This window comes from Vigna radiata, chromosome 7 (assembly GCF_000741045.1).
Source record: "Vigna radiata var. radiata cultivar VC1973A chromosome 7, Vradiata_ver6, whole genome shotgun sequence".
NCBI classification, from domain to species: domain Eukaryota; kingdom Viridiplantae; phylum Streptophyta; class Magnoliopsida; order Fabales; family Fabaceae; genus Vigna; species Vigna radiata.
This window is the reverse complement of record NC_028357.1, coordinates 35,990,962-36,012,042: the sequence shown is the minus strand read 5'-3', so window position 1 is coordinate 36,012,042 and position 21,081 is coordinate 35,990,962. Positions and strand designations below refer to the sequence as shown.

Here is a 21,081-nt window from a genome sequence, read left to right as displayed (position 1 = left end):
TTAGTGAATCTTCTTATTCTTGAATTTTCTTCTTCTTCTTGAATCTTCTCTTACTTAATCTTGTGTTCTTGAATTCTTCTTTTTCTTTGACTTATTCTTTCCTAATCAAGACACTGGTAAATTTGGTACCTGGTGGTTGTGCCGTTGGCATTCCTACTAAAGCTTTGCATCCAACACAATTTCAATCTTTGTTGTTCAAGCTGCACATTATGGATATATATGCTGCAGCTTGAGAGGATATTGGAATTATTTTATTCTCTATTCATATCTATGCATTTATGTTCATATATTTTTATACTCATATTCCTTGTTCTAAACAATTATATATAACAATTGTACTCTCTACTTATCATTGAATAAGAAATACAATATTTCATTCTTTCTTTTTTGTAACACATTTTCATAATTTAGAATTTAATATATAATTTTCAAAAACTCTAATACTAAAAAATAATTACATGCATTCATGAGTCACATCTTATGTAAAACAACATAACTTCTCATAACTGGAAACAATACCAACAACCTAGAATATTATTTTAATCCTAACAAAAAGTGTATCCTTTAAAAGGCCTCCTTTCCGAAAAAGGGGAAAAAGAAAATGAAAACTATAACTAAAAAACGGGACCACATATTCAAATTATACCCTAAAATTTTGACACTAGACTATACATAATTATCCATAACCTAACTATAGAGTAATAGGTTAAGTAATAGAATCTAGGACCTCTTTTTGTGGATAAATATCACAAATAGAGTATATAACTATTATAGTTTATAGTAATATAATATTTTTTTATACCAATTTGATAATTTTAATTTAACATTTATTATATCTCGCGGTGTACTTTTTATCCTAAGTAAGAGAGTCAAGTTTAAGAAAATATAGAAAACTCGAATTCAAACTACATTTTTATTATAATTTTAATTAAATAATAAGTATTTAATTTTTTTAATATGTTAATGATACCTCTAAAATCTCATAATTTTCTATAATATAAAAAAAAATAGTTGTATAAATAAATGTAATTGTGTATAAGTTAGTTACATTTTATTATTTAAGACAACATTATATATAATTTTAGAAAATGTAAACATAATTTGTTATGTTTGTGTGAATATAATTATTTATTATTTATGATATCATAATTTAGAAGCATGTAATGTCCGTATAAACTGCTCCAACAACCATGCACGTGTCAGTTCTGATGCGTCACGTTTGTGTCCTCTTATTACAAACAGAAACTGAAACCCCACAGCACATCCCTTTTCTTCTTTACCCAAACACAACGCAATTTTAGTCTTTTTCAAACTTTATTTTTGAGGCCCAGATTGTAGAGTTATTCTTATCCATTCAAATTTCAAACAATGAAACCCTTCATTTTATCATTCATTGAAATCTTTCATTTATTTTCTCTCATTTTAACCGTTAAATGTGAATAGTTATATTAAAAAACAAAAAATACTACTTTATCACTTCTTTCATTATTCCTCGCTCATTCACTACATAACTATATTACATGATGAAAAAACTTATATATGACAAATATTTAATATTTTCATTAAACCACCGTCTTATCTTTTCAATAAAAATAAACAAATCACTTCATATGATTATATTATATATTATAATATAAGATGGCTCTTACGAGTGAGAACAATTATTTATTTGTGAAAATAAAAATAAATAAATATATAAAGACAATTAATCATATTTAAACCATCAGCGTGGAATTAAAGTACATATATTTTTTAAGGAAAATGATATTTTAACACCATTTTTTGACACCATTTTGGCATTGCACACGTGTCAAAATGTGATTGAACGATTTTAAATTAAAAAAAGTTGAGACAGGGGTATATTTGGAAAAGAAATCGTCCAACCACATTTTGACATTTTGACACGTGTATAGTGTCAAAATGGTGTTAAAATATCATTTTCCTAAGAAAATACATATATATTTGACATGTGATACATCTTTTTATTTTTAAAAAATTAAAAAAAAAAGATATTTAAAAATTTTGAAAAAATTACGTTAAAATTTCTTCTAACAATGTTAATCTAGACTTAAAGGGAGGATGTAATTGTTTTAATTTTTTAAAAATAGAAACTGGATTAAGATAAAAAAAATTATGAATTTTAATAATGAATGATTAAACTTATAATTAAATGTAATTCGATATAACATCAAAATAATTCAATTTAATATATATTTTGTCATCTCAACTAGTTCAATTTATAAAAATTCAATTTAATATAATTTTAAAAAATTTAAATAATTATCTATATGTTCATCAATTTTTCACCTATATCTTTACAAGTTAAATATAATTTTTTTTTCTAAATAATATATATTTTATTCTACGATCAAATATTATAGTACTATTTTTAATTTCATATTTGTGAAAAATGATTTTAAGTCTATTTCAATCTTATAAAATCGACTTGTAAAGTAAGATTTACACACACACACACATATATATATATATATATATATATATATATATATATATATATATANNCTAATATTATGTTAAGAAATGAGTTTTAAACTTAATTCAACTTTATAAAAATCAATTTATAAGATGATTTCCATCTCATATATTTTTGTAAATTGACTTTATCTCTAGTTAACATGAGACTTCTAACACAGATGAATTCAATCTTTCATAAATACATCCATATAGATTTATACTAGTGTTCATATCCAAATTAACATGTATTCTCAAAACTTTTTCAATAAAAGTAAAATGAGTTAGTTTCCATCTATGAGGAATTGATCCAAAGGCTTAGGAAAGTAAGGAAAATTCTAACTAGTCCCTTAAAAGGCTTTTTCACAAACTAAACATATCACATATGCTAATAGTGTAACAACCCTTAGGATGTCATGTGTAATTAATTAACTTAAGAAAAAAACGATTTCTAATACCATCACGAAATAATCAAAAAAATTAAAAATTTTATTTCACTATGGTGAACACAATTAAAATCATGTGAAAATAACAACTAATCCAATTATAACTTATAATATAATATTCAAAAGTTTCAAAGTTAAACTATATTATTGTTTCAAAAATATTTCAAAAATCCTCCATAAAATTTTTCATGCATCTCTTTGCTCTAAACAACACCAACATCATTTATAACATCATTTGCTCTTTCTTATAACAACACGAGTTATATGGTCATTATAAAAAAAGGTTTAAAGAATTATTCTGATATATTATTTCAAAGAGTAGAGCATCATGTATATACATACAAGGATCCTATAATTCTTCATCCATTAAAAGAATGACACATGCACAAATCTGCACAAATTATAATAATATCTAAATTATAACTAGCACAATATTTGATTGCTTAAAATCCGTTAATAGAATATTTTACATATCTTAACAATCATCGCACAAACATAAGCAAACAAAGGTAAGCTAACTGGAAAACAATATAAGATAATATACAATAATTGCACTCACGCGCACTATTCAAATCATCCAGTACAATCCATGAAGTCATAGCACATTTGTATCTCACAACAACGTATCACCACCAAATGATACTGAATAAGATCACACGAAACCACATCACCTCCAAGTGATACCAAAGAATATGTTATTCGCTCATAACCTATCGACACACCACTTTCTTACCAAAGTAGTCCAGTCCGAGTCATCCTGCTTGTTTACCAAAGAATCTCAGCTAGAGCCCATCTCCCTTGCTTCCCAAAAGCCTTATAAGTAAAAACTTTGCCTGCTTACAAAAAACTCATCAACAGAGCACTATACTCAATTAAAGTCAAAGCCTTATAAGTGAAACAAATCTCCCATTTTCTTGACGTGCCAAAGCTTTGGGCGAAAAGGAACAAGACTCAGAACTCCATTTCCCTTGTCTTACCAAAGCCTCTAACAGAAAAGAACAAAACTCGGCTTTACAAATTACGAAAAGAAGATATAATAACCAAACTTGTCTCCCAATAACAATTGAGATAGTGAGACAAAGTAGTGCAGTTGTTGGATAATTTAATTTCAAAATGGGGTCAACACCAATGATGGCACATGTAGATGCCTAAATACTCACTCTATATTAGGTTTTTGAAGGCAATGTCAAGTGAGAAACGAAAGTTTGAGAAATTAAGACATTAGGAAGGAAGTATTTCAGGCGAACTTTGGAAAAATTGAAGATTTTGGGAAGACGAGAAAAGAGAATACCAACATTACTCACAAATTCAAGAATGAAAAAATGTCTCCTTTAAATTTGAAAATTTCAATTTAATTCTCGCACTTAATTATTATCGCCCTAAATGATAAGCAATATTACAATCTTAGAATTTGTTGACGAATAATCGATCCATAATAACTCAACTCATTAACCAACAAAACTTTTTATTAATAAATAAAATATAAAAAATTGTCGATAATTCTTATCGATAATTATATATTATTATCGAATTTTCATCATTCAATAAATTTTCATTGAGAAATTCAATTCTTCTAGTAATATTATTACTAGTAAGTGTATTATGACAATATTAAAACTGATTTAAACAATATTCATAATATAAATTTAATTATAATACAAATTTATAGTGAATTTAAGTGCCTGTACACATGTTTATCAAATGAAAGAGGATGAGAGAAATTTGAGTGAAAAAGAAATATGAGAGAAAATGTTTTTATTATTTAGTTGGAACATAATTTAAAAAAAAAAGTTAATTTTCTATGCATTTTATAATTTTTAATTTAAAAATATATATTTTCTAATACATTTAAAATTGTTAAATCCTATGAACTATAATATGATGAATATCTTTACCATCCAAACAATGATGAAAAGAAAAACAGAAAGGGATTGAAAAGGGCGCGAGAGAAGCATGAGTGGGAGCGCGATTGGCTCACAAATTTGGACTTTTTTTATAGCTATTAACAACCGCACTCACTCAGTCACTGCTGGCCCGCACAGCCACGACCAATAAATCTTCTTTACTCTTTCTTTTTCTTTTTCTTCCCTAGGTTTAACATCACAATAATATTATGCCTTATTTGGAATTATTTTTTATAAGACTAAAATTAAAACTCTTAAATTTCCATTTTACAGGAATTCAAATATAATTAGAGAAAAAAAGTTATATAAAACTAATTAGTTACACTTATAAAAAAATATTCAGGATCTAAATTAACAAATTTGATATTGATATATATAGTAGGAAAACTTGTATTCTAGGCTTAACTAATTAGGAAGATTGGAAAAAAAAAAAAGTTGTACTATTACTAGCTAGATTAGTCTTTACCGTAATAAATTAAAAAAAGTTGTTAAATAAAGAATCTACCACAAGAAATATTATTTTAAAAAATAATGCAATTATTGTGCTTTGATTGTACTTTTTTTTTTTTAAATATGAAAAGGAATAAACTACTTCTAAATATAAATTAATAGTTACAATTATAAAACAAATCAGTATCTTAATTTAGGAATCAAGCATAAAAATGTACTATTTAAAAATATTCATTAATTTCTTAATCGATCTCCTTTAGTTTTTAATGAATTTTTTACTGGAAATCACTTTTTAGAGTTAAGGATTAAACAAAAATAAAATTGCAAATGAATTAATGTGTTAAATTTTCATTTTATTAAGATTCATTACAGTAAAATAAATTATTAATTAATGTAAGGTCCTGATTAATCAGATATAAGATATTCAACCACATAATTACATAAAGAATACCAAGTACACTTAACATTATAAATAAATAAAGAAATATACAATCCTCCACAAGCATATGAATAACCAACCACAAAGAAGATAGAAAGATAAGTTTATGTATTTTTCTAAAATTATAACATAAAGACTATAATTAAAATAAACTTTAACAAATGAGACATAAATTCTCATTTGATAAAAAAAAAACAAACAATTTGTTAAGTAATTGACAGAGTCTAAACTCAATTTTAAGAATAACTTGTCATAAAATTTTCTAGAGTGAATTTAAGTTAAATAAATGTTGTAATTATACTTTACTCACATATATTATGATAAGACTTATTCTTTACAGCATTGTTAGACTAATTTTATTTCAAACAAACCAAAATCTTGTTATAGAAACCTTCTTGACCTCTCATCACTTAAACTTAAGTCTTTATATATAGAAAAATCAGGATGACTTAAAATTAATGCTTTTGCTTAATACATACACTAACGCATACATAAATGAAGCAATTCTCCTTAGAATTACTTTCATTCATTGGAATACATACAAGAGAATTCTTTGCATAAAGCATCATTAATTCCAATTTTGAGAAGCAAAAGCATAGCATACCCACGCTCAACGCAAAAACTAGGGTCCAGCACCAACCCTCTATCAGCTAGTGTCACCAAGCCAATGCCTAACACTAAGACCATTGGAGCTTTCAGTTCAATGAGCGCCCAACAATCCCTACAGTGCCCAACGTCCCAATCCACTAGAGTTCGTTGCACCTAGTGATATCTAGGCAACACCATATGCTAGGAAACCCAATAACTCATTATCTAGAAGTCGTTCAGCTATGCTTAATTGGAGCCTAGCACAAGAGCCCCTGAAGCTCACTGCCAAAGAGCACTCGACAGTACGAAAGTTGCTCTTAACATCATATCAATTACAAGATTCATACTTTTATGCTATCAATTTGATTCAATGGTCTATTTAAACAATTTTTCCTTTCTTCAATTCCTAATTAAGTGCCATTTGACTTAAAACATAGTATCATTCAACAAATTTGATAACATCACACTTCAAAATTTTATATTAATTGTGTTGAGTTAGCATTTTGAAACTCATGATCAAAATGTTAATTTGGGATATCTCATTCAAAACCATTCAATAAATTAGAAATAATAAGATAAATGCTTTTGGTAGAAATGATAATTCTTGTCATATATGTATATTTTGTTTTTAAGTTTATTAATCAAGAGAGAAAGTATCACCCAAGCGATTAATCTCATTATCAAAAAGTTTGTTTCACATTTATAAGAGAAATAAATTGTATCAATTTTTTCATGTAGGAAGAATATTGTTCAAGTGTTATAGTCACTTAAATGATAAGTTTTGTCACTTAAGTAGTGGTCATCATGACTACATTGATTTTCTCTCATACTAAATAATATCACCCTAACAAGAATACTTCATTTGAGCAAAGTTTCCCTATTTTACATGGTATTATTAATAGCTTTTAAATATTTTAAATGTTATTAATTTTTTGTGTAATGGTATTATTATATAGTGTTTTTGTTTTTATGTCCATTAAAAAACCATAGGATTAGGGAAGAGTAATACACATATTACAATCAAAGTCAATAACATAGTAAGTTCACTTTTTTCCCTTTTTTGAGGTCAATAAATGTTATGAATTGTATGCGGTTTGTAGTGCAATGCATGTGATTCAAAATAACTCAAAGTGAATCTTTATTTGTTTATAAACATTTAGATTTCTAATTGGAATTTTGTTTGTATAGTTAGATCATTTTGTGAAGAATAAAACTCTAAGGAGCGGTTTGAGTCAAAAGCTGATCTTCTAAAGATAATGGAAACATATCATTTTTATTTTGTTTAAATTCCAATTTATCATGTGAATGAACAGTTTAATTTCTTAATTGGATAGTAAACTAACTTGATTTGATTGATAATTAATATAATTGTATTGTTGAAATTGTAAAATTTGATTGACTGTTTTATAATAGATTATTGATTTGAGTAACCAAAATAAACTTGTTAATATAATTTAAATAGATTATTGATTTGAGTAACTAAAATAAACTTGTTAATATAATTTAAATATATGTCTAAATACTATCTTATTCTTATATATGTTAAATTAAATAATTAATATCATATTATCAATCCACATGTAAGAACTCAACAAACTATTATAATTTAGTATTCAAAACTATTACAATTCTCGAAACATTATAGCAACCAAAGTTGAAACCAAATCGTTTTAGTTTAAAAAAGCATAACAACTTCTCCAATATCAAATCATCCCACACAACCCAAGTAATTCAACAACTTCATACACACTGAAACTTTACCCTACAGAAAATCAAATCAGCACCTAAAACCTAAATAAGAATTTTGAAAATAGTTTACTTCCGTTGCTTAAAAATCTTTTACTTTCCAAGAAATCTAATATTAATGAAAGATAATAAAGATAATGACTAAAGAGTGTTAAGAAATTCTCAAAAATAAAACCTAAAAAACATATACAATATATACGATAAACTCAAACTATCTAATATTCTTTTTTTCTTTCTCAATTCATCATATGTGCTACTAATATGGATCACATGCAAGCACAAATAGAAATGAGAACTTGAAATCCAAAATGAATAAGAAATCTTAAATGGATCCAAGTCCTCTTTAGTTGTTAGACCTACTTTTAGTTATCTCCTAACTTGCAATGTCAGGAAAAAAGAAGATGAATGTCTAGTAAATCTAAAAAGAAATTAAAAGATTTTTATGTTAATGGTGATTTTTTTATAAATGAAGAACGCAATTGTTTGGTTTTATATTCTATAACCTTTAGAGTCTACTAAAAAATGTATACGTTTTCTTTTTATCAACTTTTAACTCTCTTTTCTAATATTCATAAAAGTGGATTATTCATAAAAGTGTATATATATATATATATATATATATATATATATATATATAAACTTTATAATACATTTTTTTAATATTTAATGTAATAATTTAATACCAATTTTCATCAAATAATTTGACTAGTGATATTTAATGGTACAATTTGAAAAGTAGATTTTAAATTTAATACAATTAATTTATAAAGTAAAATTTATATTTATTTATATATTATAATTTGAAGATATATTTAGTGAATATAAGATGTCTAATGCATCTTCTCACAGTAATAACTAAATACATAAAACGTGAAAATAATTTAGTGAGTATTTTATTTTATAGAAGAGGTACAATGTAAAAAATGTGTGCATTGTTTTGTTTTGGTAGTATTCATAAAGAGAAGGGTTACGTGTCAATTTATGAGTGCGGAGGGTTTCTAGTGAGCCGTCAAATAAGAGAATGCGACACACAGTTTGGTCCCTTTGAAAACAAACGCTATTCGATCTCTTTCCCTCTTGTTTCCGGTAGAGTAACCGACACAACCATACAACGTTGAAAACATGATACCACGTCATCACTTTCAAATTCCTAAAATGCCCTTCTCTTACTCTTAAACTCTCATGTCAAATCCAAATACTCACCATTATTTATTTCACAAAAAGTGACGTACAAGAACAGAACAATATGGGATTAAAATATTAATTTTACTTTTTATTTAACAAAATAAAAAGAAGAAAATATATTTTTTTAAACTAACCAGAATATATCTACTTCCTACCTTACAATGAAATGGCAAGAAAACTGACTTCTCCCATGGTGATTTCACTTTAAATGCGTAATAAATCATATAAATATTTTTTTTCGACATTTCAGTTATTCCTGTAAATATTATAATTAAAAAATTAAAATAAATAAACTATTGTTTTTTTATTTTTTGACAAATCCATCTCATCTAAAGTTTTAAGGGTTGGAGAGAGAAAAAAAAATCATTTGAGACTAAATATGAATTCTTTTATTAAGAAGAAAATGTTAAACAATATCAAATATTCAAACTCTATAACAAGCTTGGGTTTAAGAAACTTGACCACATCAATTTAGGAGGTTCAAGTTATTATAATAATTTTTAAAGAATTATTTCGTATAAATGTTATCGTATCTATATTTATTCTCAATACTTTTTTTTTTCATGCAAATGATTATTTCTTTTTCTATATTTTTTTCTACATCACTGATGATATATTAATTTTATTGCGCTTGCAGTATCTTCTTCCATTGAAATTTTGTTGCTATTATATCCTCACATCATATCTTCACGCTAGTGTTATCTTCGAGTGTATTCTTTCTTGAGGTTAATTAGTACCTCTCCAAATTAATATAGGTTAGGATTAGATTTTCTTCTTTTAATTATATTCGTCTACCATTTTTTTTAATTAGTATAGGTTAGTATCACTCCAATTATAGGTGTAGTATTACATATTACAATATCAATTATTAGGATTATTTGTTTTAAAGTTTGGAATTTCGTTACAATTTTGTTATTAGAAAGTGTCTTAGAAAGTTAAAGGAGAAAGATGTATTTAAATTATCTTTAACGTCTTTTAAGGACAAAAGTATGACGAAATTTCAGAATTTAAAAGAACAATACCTTGGATGTGGTGACCGACTCTAACGACGTCACTTAACAAACGTGAAATTAGAAAATTATCACCATCTATGAGGACAAAAAAGAGGTTCCAAAGATGAACCCTCATTCCTAATGGAAGATGAATTCTCATTCCCCTTAGATCTTGACTGATGGGCTTATGTTATGATAAATCTAATAATTCCATATCGTTTAGAAGTCGAAATCAAGGACAATCCAAATATCTTTCTCCTTTAATCCTCTAAGACACCTTTTAAGGATAAAATTGTGATAGAGCTCTAAGCTTAAATACGGATAATATCTTAAATGTAGTGATTGACTCTAATTATATCACTCAATGAATTTATAATAACAAAAAATTATAAAACTAAATAAAATAAGGATTTAATTCATTAATATTCATACTTTTAATTAGAATCTTTTATATTGGACATATTTGTAGTTAGTTATTTTTTCATACCCTTATTAAAGTATTACATGTAACTATTTGACGAATTAAAACTTAATTTATTGATAATCATTTGTCGAATTAGAACACGATGTTCCTTATGTTAATTTCTAGTTCAAGATAACCATAAATTGATACAAATGTTTATTTTAGTATTGAAAATTTAAGATTGTTATATGATGAAGACATTGAAGTATATAGTTGAGATATATATAAATATTTTGAAAAGATGTGTGAAAAATTGTTCAGAAACTTTTATTGTTAAAAGATACATTATAAAATAGATTACTGAATTTTGCTTAGAATACTTAATAAAAATAAATTCTATACGAATTCTTGCCAAATATGTTGATACTTATAATGATCCATAAATAAGTATTCATAAGGTGTATCATAATAATTAAATTTAAGAAAATAATTATTGATACACATTTGTATTATTTAATATCACAAATGAGATAATATCATACTTATCTAGACACTAGAAATTGTGAAAGAGAATTATCCAAAAATAATTGGAGGAGAAGTTGGCGTTGATGAAATGTAACAAGACTTTCATAAAATGATTTTAACAAGAAATCATGAACAATTCTAACACATTTAAAGCATTAATATGACTAACAAATAGAATAAAATTTGATGTCTCATGTTACTTTGGATACAAAACAAATAATTATTCATTTTGTACAAAATCTTAGGATGACAAAATAAATACCAATTCCTAGTATAAATGATTAAACTTACTAATATATTATTCTCTTACCATATTCTTTAAACTTAGTCACCAATGCTTTTTTTACTTATTTTTTATAACTCACCAAATATTATTTCTTATAAATCATATCCAGACATTAACGGTTTCATTTACAATAGATTATAAGGTTATTAATAATATAATTGTTGGGAAAGTTAATTTTTTATTATAATTAGTCACAAATGAGTAAATATATATAAGAGAGTGGATATTTTTCTCTATTTTATATCATTTTAGTAACATAATAATTTACTTTAATTGATAATTCAGTGTTTTTTAGCTTCATATCATGTGATCACTTAAATTGCATATAAATTGATTATCATTCCAAGTTTTTAATATTGGACAATAATAGTTATATAAAAGCAATGTCAATGTAATGTATTACAATATTTATAACTTTTGCTTATAAGATTAAAGACACATTCTAAACTTATATTTTTTTCATTACGCATAAGTTTCAAAGTATATTTTATTTTTCAAATGCCAACAAAATAAATTTAACCAAATGAACTAAATTATAATTAATTAACTATTTTGTACTTGATACTTTTTTATTTACAAAAAAGTTACTGAACTATAGTTGGATGTTCTTTAATGCCTCAAAACTAGTTTTGAAATTCTTAAATATTTTTATCCTTGAAAAGTTATGATCCTGGTTGATATGTTTTTAAATACATGTTTCATGTAAATGAGTTGTTAAATAATGTGTCGCCTTACTTTTAAGATATTCTATTAGATGGATTTTTAATAGAATTCTACATTAATAGTTTCATAGTGAAACATGTCTAGTAACTAGGAATCACTACCCAGTAGCTTCTAATTGAATGATTTATTTTCAAATATATAGATCTTTTTATCATTTTTAAAATACTTAATATAATTTTTTATTTCTATTTCCGTTGACTTTGTTTAATAAGAGATTTGATTTTCTCGAGTATCTAATGTTGTTTTAATTTTCATAATTTATGTTTAATATAATCTTTTTTCATGATATTATCTAAATCATTAATGAAAAATTGTACACGTAAGCAATATTTGAATGAGGTGTTCGTTTTCGTCATACGTGACCCATCCAACACAGTTTTCATGTTGTCACAACATCATCTTCAACCTCCCAACATAAAAGATCCTAGTCACCACCGTCATCCACCACGCACCTCCACCGCACAACGCTTAAGATGGGCCACAATGAAACACCTAAATGCCCAGATCAGAATCCACTGCGAGCCACCACAAATACCAAGGAGGAAAGACATAAGCAATAAGCCATAAATTCCTAAATAAAGCAACATTAAATCCCTAAATCGTTACTCGATAAACAACATAGAATCATAAACCAAGATGCAACTCCCATGCTTCCTTCCATTTCCCACATAATAAAAAGCAAAATCAAACATTCCACCCAAACAACCAAAAACCAACAGCAGAACATACATTCATTATATCTATTTTCAAAACAAAATAACCCAAATTGATCATTCCAATTCTACTAAATTCAAGTTGCAAACCCAAATTATAGAAAGAAAGCGAAAATAAAAGGTATGAATTAAAGGAAAATGATATATGGAAGGTGAGAGGAAAGAAAGGGAAAGTGGAAGTTTGAAACCCTGGTATGGGTGACAACATGTACACTACGTTAGACAAACCATATATGCAAAAAATAAACACCTTGTTCAAACATTGCCCACGTGTACAATTTATTGTTAATGATTTAGACGATGTCATAAAATAGGATCAAATTGAACATAAATTATGAAAATTGGCACCATATTATATACTCGAAAAAGTCAAGTCCCACATTAAACAAAGTCGACAAAAATAGGAACTAAAAGTCGTATTAAGACTTTTGGAAATCTTCTCAAAGAATGACTGAAAGACTTAAAGCCCCTATTATATCGAACAACTCCTCTTTCCCATGCTCAAATATAACACTTATACAAACATTAGTTTCACCATCAATGACCTATCTACATTCTTTTGATCATTATAAGCTTTTTGTTGTTGTAGGATCCAATTTTCTTTTAAGAGGATTGAAGATGAATGCCCATAAACTTGACTTTATCCAAGAGCTCTTTTTACTTCCAAAGTCTCATCCTTAACAAAGCTTTAGAATGAACCCATAATAAATTAATTCATCACCTCTTATTGAATTTGTCTTCATTTTCTTAGACTGTGACTTATCAACCAGCACTACAATCTTTTAAGGATTAAATTGAATATTTATACATGAAACAACTCAGGCCTTCACTATTATAAAAAGACAAATCCACGACGGTTAAAAATAGCTTTCCACTACAATTATTAATCATTGTTGAACTAGTTGTCGTTAGAAGTGTTACATAAACAATGATGATTACTTTTAATGATTGTTAAAAGTGGTTAAAAAACATCGACAATTATATTTAACTATCATTGAAAGTGTTAAATAACAACCGTGTTAACACCGTCGTAAAAGAATTAATCAAAAAAGAAAAAATTAATGAAATAGTTTACAATGATGGTTTTGGTTATAATCATCATTATAAACCCATTAAAAAAACAAAATGCATATATATGATGGTTATAGTCATAACCATTTTTAAAAACAACGACAATCACTTTTAACGATTGTTAAAAGTGATTAAAAAACAATGACAGTTTTTTTTAACTATCATTGAAAGTGTTTATCCTTAAAAAAAATTAATTAGAAAAGAAAAAAAAAATAATGAAATAGTTTATAACGACCATTTTGGTCATAAGACACTATGCATATGTGAGCAAGTGAAAAGGTTAATCTTATAACCTTAGAAAAAAAAATAATGACAAATACCTCACTTAACACTGTCCTTATTTATCGGTCAACAATTATATAAATATGGTCTTACAAGAAATCATTATGTTTTGAATATATAACATTGGTTCTCCCTTAAAACCGTCGTTATAATGTTACACTTTATTTTGACACTACCACCGCTTCTTCTATTACTACGCCAAGTGTTATTAAGCATTTTTTTCACTAGTGATCCCTATACATCCCAACCTAATCATTCCCTCCATTCTTTTTTCCCTCGACACACTATGTCAAACTAAACTCCAAAACTAACAATTTCATGTCATAAAACAAAACATCAACCACACAACACCATTAAAATAAAATCAAACAAAACTTCTTTCTTTAAATATTTTTCAAATTACAAAAGTCAAAATGCACATTGAATTTTAAGGAAAATGATATTTTAACACATTTTTTTTACACCATTTTGACAATGCACACGTGTCAAAATGTGGTTGGACAATTTCAAATTAAAAAAAAACAAACTTTAGTTTTTCTCTTCCAAATATACCCCTGTCTCAACTTTTTTAATTTGAAATCGTCCAATCACATTTTTACACGTGTGCAGTGTCAAAATAGTGTCAAAAAATGGTGTTAAAATATCATTTTCCGAATTTTAAACGATACAAGAATTGAAAGAGTAATAAATTATGTTACTGAAGAATGAAGAACACACATAAATTATACCACTTTAGATAACCACTTATTTTACATCCAGTCTCAACTTTTTTTCTCATGAAAAAAATGGTTCTACTGTCAACAAAAGAGTTTATACAAAACAACAAAGTAATTACAAGCACACTAAAAGATATCAACCTCAATAAACTCTAAATCCTAAAGAGGATATCAAACATATCATTTATTGAATCACACGTCTTGTTCACTTGAGTGGATTTGGAAGAGAGTAATTGAGAGAATTTGAGAAGATTTGAAGATAAATTTTTTTGTTGTTTATTTGAATAAATTTAGAGATAAGTGAAAGTGGATTTGGAAGTAAATATTTTTAATCTGTCACATAAATTAAATCTTACACTATTTCTCACAAACTTTACTCCTAAATTCACTCTCGTTTACCTCAAATTCACTCAAATAAAAAAAAAAATTACCTTCAAATTCTCTCAAATCCACTCAATTACTCTTCTTCAAATTCACTTAAGGAATGGAGTCTTATCCACTTTTGAGCTCTATCTAAGAAGATATTTAGTTTTATCAACTCTATTTATTACATAACATGAAAAGATTTATTTATTACACTGATGAAATCTCTAATAAAAATAAAAAAAAAATATATTAAAAAATTGTCATGTAAATCAAAATAATTTTAAAGGATCAACACACATAAAAATTTAATAGAAAAACCTATTAACCACTGTCTCACCTTTTCACAAAAACAAATTAAACTCATTCTCAAATCCTCAATTAAAACTTAATAAAACTAAGAATATTTAAAATACTTCACACATGCAAACATAAACAAAAAAAAAATATTAAATAAACCTTTATACCAACTTTAACGGTCAACATTCAAAACTATGAAACATTTTTAAGCTTTCTAGCATTCTTTGAACATTCTTCACACGATTCAATTTATAATATAAAAATAAATATAATAAAGTAATTACTAAAAAAATAATATCTTAATTTCACAGAACCTATAATTGGATAAAAGTGTTAAAATTCCTTTTACTATCATTAAATTTTAATTAAATCACAAATTTGAATATTTTTTAATATTGATTTTTCGAAGCAATGATAACAAATCCAAAAACTGAAAACGTAAGCGAGGTTTGAATTTTGCTTTTCTTTTGAATGAGATTGGACATGGAGTGGTCAAGAATGTGATAAGAATTTGAAAATAGAAAATATACAATTAATTTAATACGTTAAAATAAAATATTTAGTAATATATATTCTATTTATATTGCATTTAGGATTACCCACTAAAAATGATATTTTATATTAATAGAATAGAATAGAATGAGATTCACAAAAGTAAAATGAATAAATAAGATGGCGTTATGTTTTATTATTTAAATAGCATATTTTATATCTGTTTTTCATATATAGAGTATGCTAACTTTTAGTCTAAAGAGTATAACAAAAAAACAAAATAGAGTATGTTTAACTTTTAGTTTAAATTTATGTATCTGAAATGAGATAATTATAATAATGGTTTGTGTGTGTAAATTCTCTTTCACAGTCAAAATATTTCAGTAGAATACAAAATATTTAATACATGTGTTACGAAATTATAAAATAAAATACTGAAGTTGATATGACTTTTTTTTCTTCTTTCAATAAATATAAAATAATAAGATGAATAAATTATTTAGAAGTATGAAAAAGCAATCCAAAATCACTTGGTGGAGATTACCGTGTTTAACGGAGGGTATTCTCGTCCCAAAAATACCTGTGATGAAGCTAAAAGGGATCAATGGCGGAAGGAAAGGAAAGTGAATAGAGGCCTCAAAAACCTCAAAAACCCTCTCTGTGTTTCTCTCTCTTTCTGTCACTCGCTCACTCACTCACTCACTCGCTCACCCACACACACTAGAACTTCACTTTCATCCATTCATCATTGAAGGGTAGTAATAGTAATTTGACCGAAGAAATGGCGACTCATCATCTTCCCGACCACTTCAAGTGTCCAATTTCCCTAGAAATAATGTCGGACCCTGTAATCCTCTCTTCCGGTCACACCTTCGACCGTTCCTCAATCCAACGTTGGCTAGACGCAGGCTACAGAACATGTCCAATTACCAAGTTGCCCCTCCCCGACCAACCTTCCCTTATTCCCAACCACGCGCTCCGAAGCTTAATCTCCAACTATACCCTCCTACCCCCTCTTCACCAAACCATTTCCCAACCTCAAACCCTAATTTCCACCCTCACTTCTCCCTCTTCTTCCTCCGATTCCAAAATCGATTCCCTCCGCCACCTCACGCGCCTCTCCAAGCGTGACTCCGCCTTCCGCCGCCACCTTGCTGACTCAGCTGCTGTCCCTGCCGTCCTCGCCGCCGTCGTCGACCCTGCTCTCCAGGAGAAGGCGCTCCCGCTTCTGCTCAACCTCACCCTCGACGACGACTCTAAGGTTGGCCTCGTCGCCGAGGGCGTCGTCGCGCGCCTCGTCGCCGTTCTCCTCAACGCGCCGCCTGACTGCCGCGCCGTCGCGGCCACCATCGTCACCAGCCTCTCCGTCGTCGAGGTCAACAAGGCCACCATCGGCGCTTTCCCGGCGGCGATCGCGGCGCTCGTGGCGATACTCCGTGACGGAAAAGGGAGGGAGAGAAAGGAGGCCGCCACCGCGCTTTACGCGCTCTGCTCCTTTCCGGATAACCGGAGAAGAGCCGTGAGTTGCGGCGCTGTGCCGATTCTGTTGCGGAACGTAGAAATTGGATTGGAACGGTGCGTTGAGGTAATTGGCGTTCTGGCGAAGTGTAAGGAAGGGAGGGAGGAAATGGAAGGTTATAACGGTTGTGTTCAGATTCTAGCTCGCGTTTTGAGGAACGGCAGCTCCAGGGGGATTCAGTATGCGCTTTTCGCACTTACTTCACTTTGCTTGTATAGCCAGGAAATGGTGCTGTTAGCTCTTGAAGAAGGTGTTCTGGAAGCTTCTTTTGTGTTCGTGGAAGATGATAATGAGAAGGTAAGGAGGAATGCGTGTAATTTGATTCGGGCTCTCCGTAGCAACAACAGCAACCACGATCGGGTGGAGTGATTATAGAAAATGAATGGAACTGGGATGTATGAAGTATCAGTTTTGATGGGAAGAAAGATTTGTTTGTCTCTCCTCAGTGGAGGTGAGTTGTTGTTTTTTGTTTATTGGTTCTGCCATGTTGGGTGGGTCCTCTGTACAAAATGGAAAGAAGATCATTTTTTTTTTTTGAATGTGATAGGGTTCTTTTGTATGTTGTTGTATATTGAATAATGATGATGATGGGCTAGCTCTCTGGTGTTAGTTTGGTTGTTCTGAATGGGAAAGTTAAACCCTTTGAACTGTAGTGTTTCATAGTTAGAGCATTTCTTCTGGCTTCTTCGTAATTTTACTGGGTTAATTCTTAACATCTTGATTTTAACTTACAAATTGTTTTTTATGTAGTCTTTCCTTCGTATGTAAGTAGTAGTTCTGTTGCTGTGAATTTGAAATTTTAGTGTAACTCATGAATCGTTTGAACGAAAGAAAAAAATGTGATTGAAATGAAGCTTGAATTCAGGATATGATTTTGGAATGTTCTGTTTCAAGATTTTTATTTCTTCAGTGCTTTCCTCTCCAACAAAACAAGTTAATTTTCAAACTAAAATTTTAATTTCTTCCATAAGTATAATTTGCGAATCAAACAAAAATGTGCGTTTCAAAAAGTTTAGAAAACAAAACCTGTCAGGCTAGAATTGAAGTCAGATTTGTCAAGACTTATGAGACATGGTTTTCATTGAGCCATAATTGCTTTGGATGGTTGATTTTGACCAGAATGCTATTGTTTATGTTAATAGGAAATCAGCATTTTTTTACTTGTGAGATATATTTTAACGGGGACTGATGTGTTCAGCAACCAGTCATTCCTACTATATCAATTGCAAGTAAAATATATTGTTGTTCTCTTGAATTGTGACTGGCATGTACAGTTTGTTCATTCAGTTTTATGTCCTTCATTTTATTTCATCAAATGACTATTTCTGGACTTTGAATTATTTTTGCATATGAATATGTACATGTATGAAATAAATTCCTAACAAATGACATTTTAGAAATCCATCTGATGTTTTTAGTGCTTTATTCTTAATATTCTTAATAGTTAGTGCCTTGTTCTTAATATTCTTAATGTTTGTGTTCAACAACAAATGACGATGTTGGCCTGCCAATTTGGGAAGATGTGTTTATTTTATCATGATGTATGCAAGTAAATGTTCAGTTTATCCGTGACAGTTCTTACTAAGAATTTTTCAGATGGCAACAAACAAAATACTAAAGTTCGAAAGACGTCACTACTAATATCATATGGATATGAACATAAAAGGTCACAGGAAAACATTGTTAGCCGTCAAATACACTGGCTGTGAAAGTATAAAACTAGTGGTTTATGTTTAATAGTTCTATACCACTGGTTGTCATTTTACTTCAATTTTCTGACAACTTCATTCTCTTCTAAATGGATTTTGCTCTTGAGACAGGTAATTAGGGATCCACTGCTTCTACCCCTCTCTCATCCTCTCTTTTTTTTGTCCATTTTTTTTTAAATTTTATTAATTGGTGTGACCTACTATAGGGTTGTGACTTTTTTTGGAACATTTTATTTTTATTTACTCTCAAGATGAGGATAGCTACTTGAAATGGGAGGGGACTGATGGGTTAGTCCGAAAAATTTTCTGCATTTTGCTAAATTCTTAACAAGATATGTTGACAAATTGGGTTAGGGCCCTGTATCATGTGATCAGTAGTGTTGCTTTATTAATATTTAAGTATTTTGAATTGTGGTTGGCATGTAGCGTTGAGAACTTCACCCATGCAATAAAATTGCTTTCATCCATTAAAAAATGCGTTGTCTTGGAGTAAGGGAAGAGTTATGAATAGTTGGTCCTTGCACAACTTATTGCAGCCTTACAAAAGAAAAAAAAAAAAACTTTCTGCAATATATTAGTACTGCAACTATTTTTTCGCCAATTGAGTACAGTGACACGGGTTTCAGTGGTTTGTACCCATGCCATGTTGTTAATATAAGTTTTAATATCAAAATTTTAGTCCATGTCTTGCGGAAAGACTTCTGTTGGCTCTAATTATGTGTTAATTCTCTATCGGTTGTGATATTGTTAAAAATTTCAGAAATACTAATTGAAGACTGAGGATGCGCTGAGGGTATATCCTTTGCAGTATTTTCCTTGTGTTTTGAATTCATAGTGATTTCCAATATGCATCCCATCTGGCTCTAAAGTTTGGTTGGGCTGATTTAATGGAAAATTGCATCATAAAGTTTTCTGATTTCCCTGCACATAAATACCTATGCACGCTTCTCCACCTGTTAAAGGAGGCTGCCAAGTGGTTAAACTTCAGCAGATAACACCGGGCAAGTTGCTACTTTGTTCGGTTTTGTAGTGTGGATGGCAAAGCAATTTTGTGTTTCCAATGATGGTATTTGGCAGGTAATTTGGTTTGTTACAGGGTATACGATTCTGTGCGAATTTATTTTTGATTCACTTTAAACTAGTTTTTACTCTTGTAGTGTGTATTACACTATGAAAAACCATTCATTTGTCCTAATATTGGTTTGGTCAGCACACTTTTTCTGGCATTTGGTACCTTTCTACACATCTTGATTCTTTTCATATACCTCTTTTGATTGTTTGCTTCTGGGTTTTCTTTTTCATAACGATTCCCTGCAGGAGAAGTTAACATTCTTATATTAAAAGAGTTGTCTTAAACAGACCTAGGTATGTTTGGGATTAAGAACATAAAAACATTTTAATACAAACTAATATTATAGCATGTAGCAGGTAGCATCGGATCATGGTTGCAATGATTATTATAAAACCCTTAATCCATTGGGCTTTACATTACAATAATCAATGCGTAGCGTAGCTCACGAATCTAGGTGATAGCTAGCCGGATACGTTAACTGTGTGGTGTAGGGTTTTATCCGCGTGCGTAGAATTTTCTTCCTTTTTTACATTATCGCGTCACATCTCAGATGCTTCCAGGATTAGAAAATTATAATTTAGCTCTTAACTTTAGTTAGAGTGTACGTTTCCATATACAGTTACTATAGTATTTCTTCTATCACACTTATTTATATATATATATATATATATATATATATATATGG

The 21,081-nt window shown here is 28.6% G+C and overlaps 1 protein-coding gene across 3 annotated transcripts; it reads left to right on the top strand.

Annotated features, from left to right (window-relative positions):
- The first annotated feature begins 16,622 nt into the window (after positions 1-16,622).
- Positions 16,623-20,564, top strand: LOC106766861 (U-box domain-containing protein 8). Of its 3 annotated transcripts, none has more exons than XR_002668670.1 (2): positions 16,623-18,066; positions 20,085-20,564. XR_002668670.1 is itself a non-coding variant. In XM_014651634.2 (1 exon), exon 1 carries the CDS (start codon positions 16,878-16,880, stop codon positions 17,982-17,984), a length of 1,107 nt encoding a protein of 368 aa, XP_014507120.1. In that variant the 5' UTR covers positions 16,623-16,877; the 3' UTR covers positions 17,985-18,267. The 3 variants fall into 3 exon arrangements, 1 of the variants encoding a protein (XP_014507120.1); XR_002668671.1 differs by lacking the exon at positions 20,085-20,564 and adding an exon at positions 19,212-19,412; XM_014651634.2 differs by lacking the exon at positions 20,085-20,564 and having other exon boundaries at positions 16,623-18,267.
- The last annotated feature ends 517 nt before the right edge of the window (positions 20,565-21,081 follow it).

Coding starts and splice junctions, on each gene's coding strand:
- LOC106766861 (XM_014651634.2), top strand. CDS start 16,878: ATGGCGACTCATCATCTTCCCGACCACTTCAAGTGTCCAATTTCCCTA.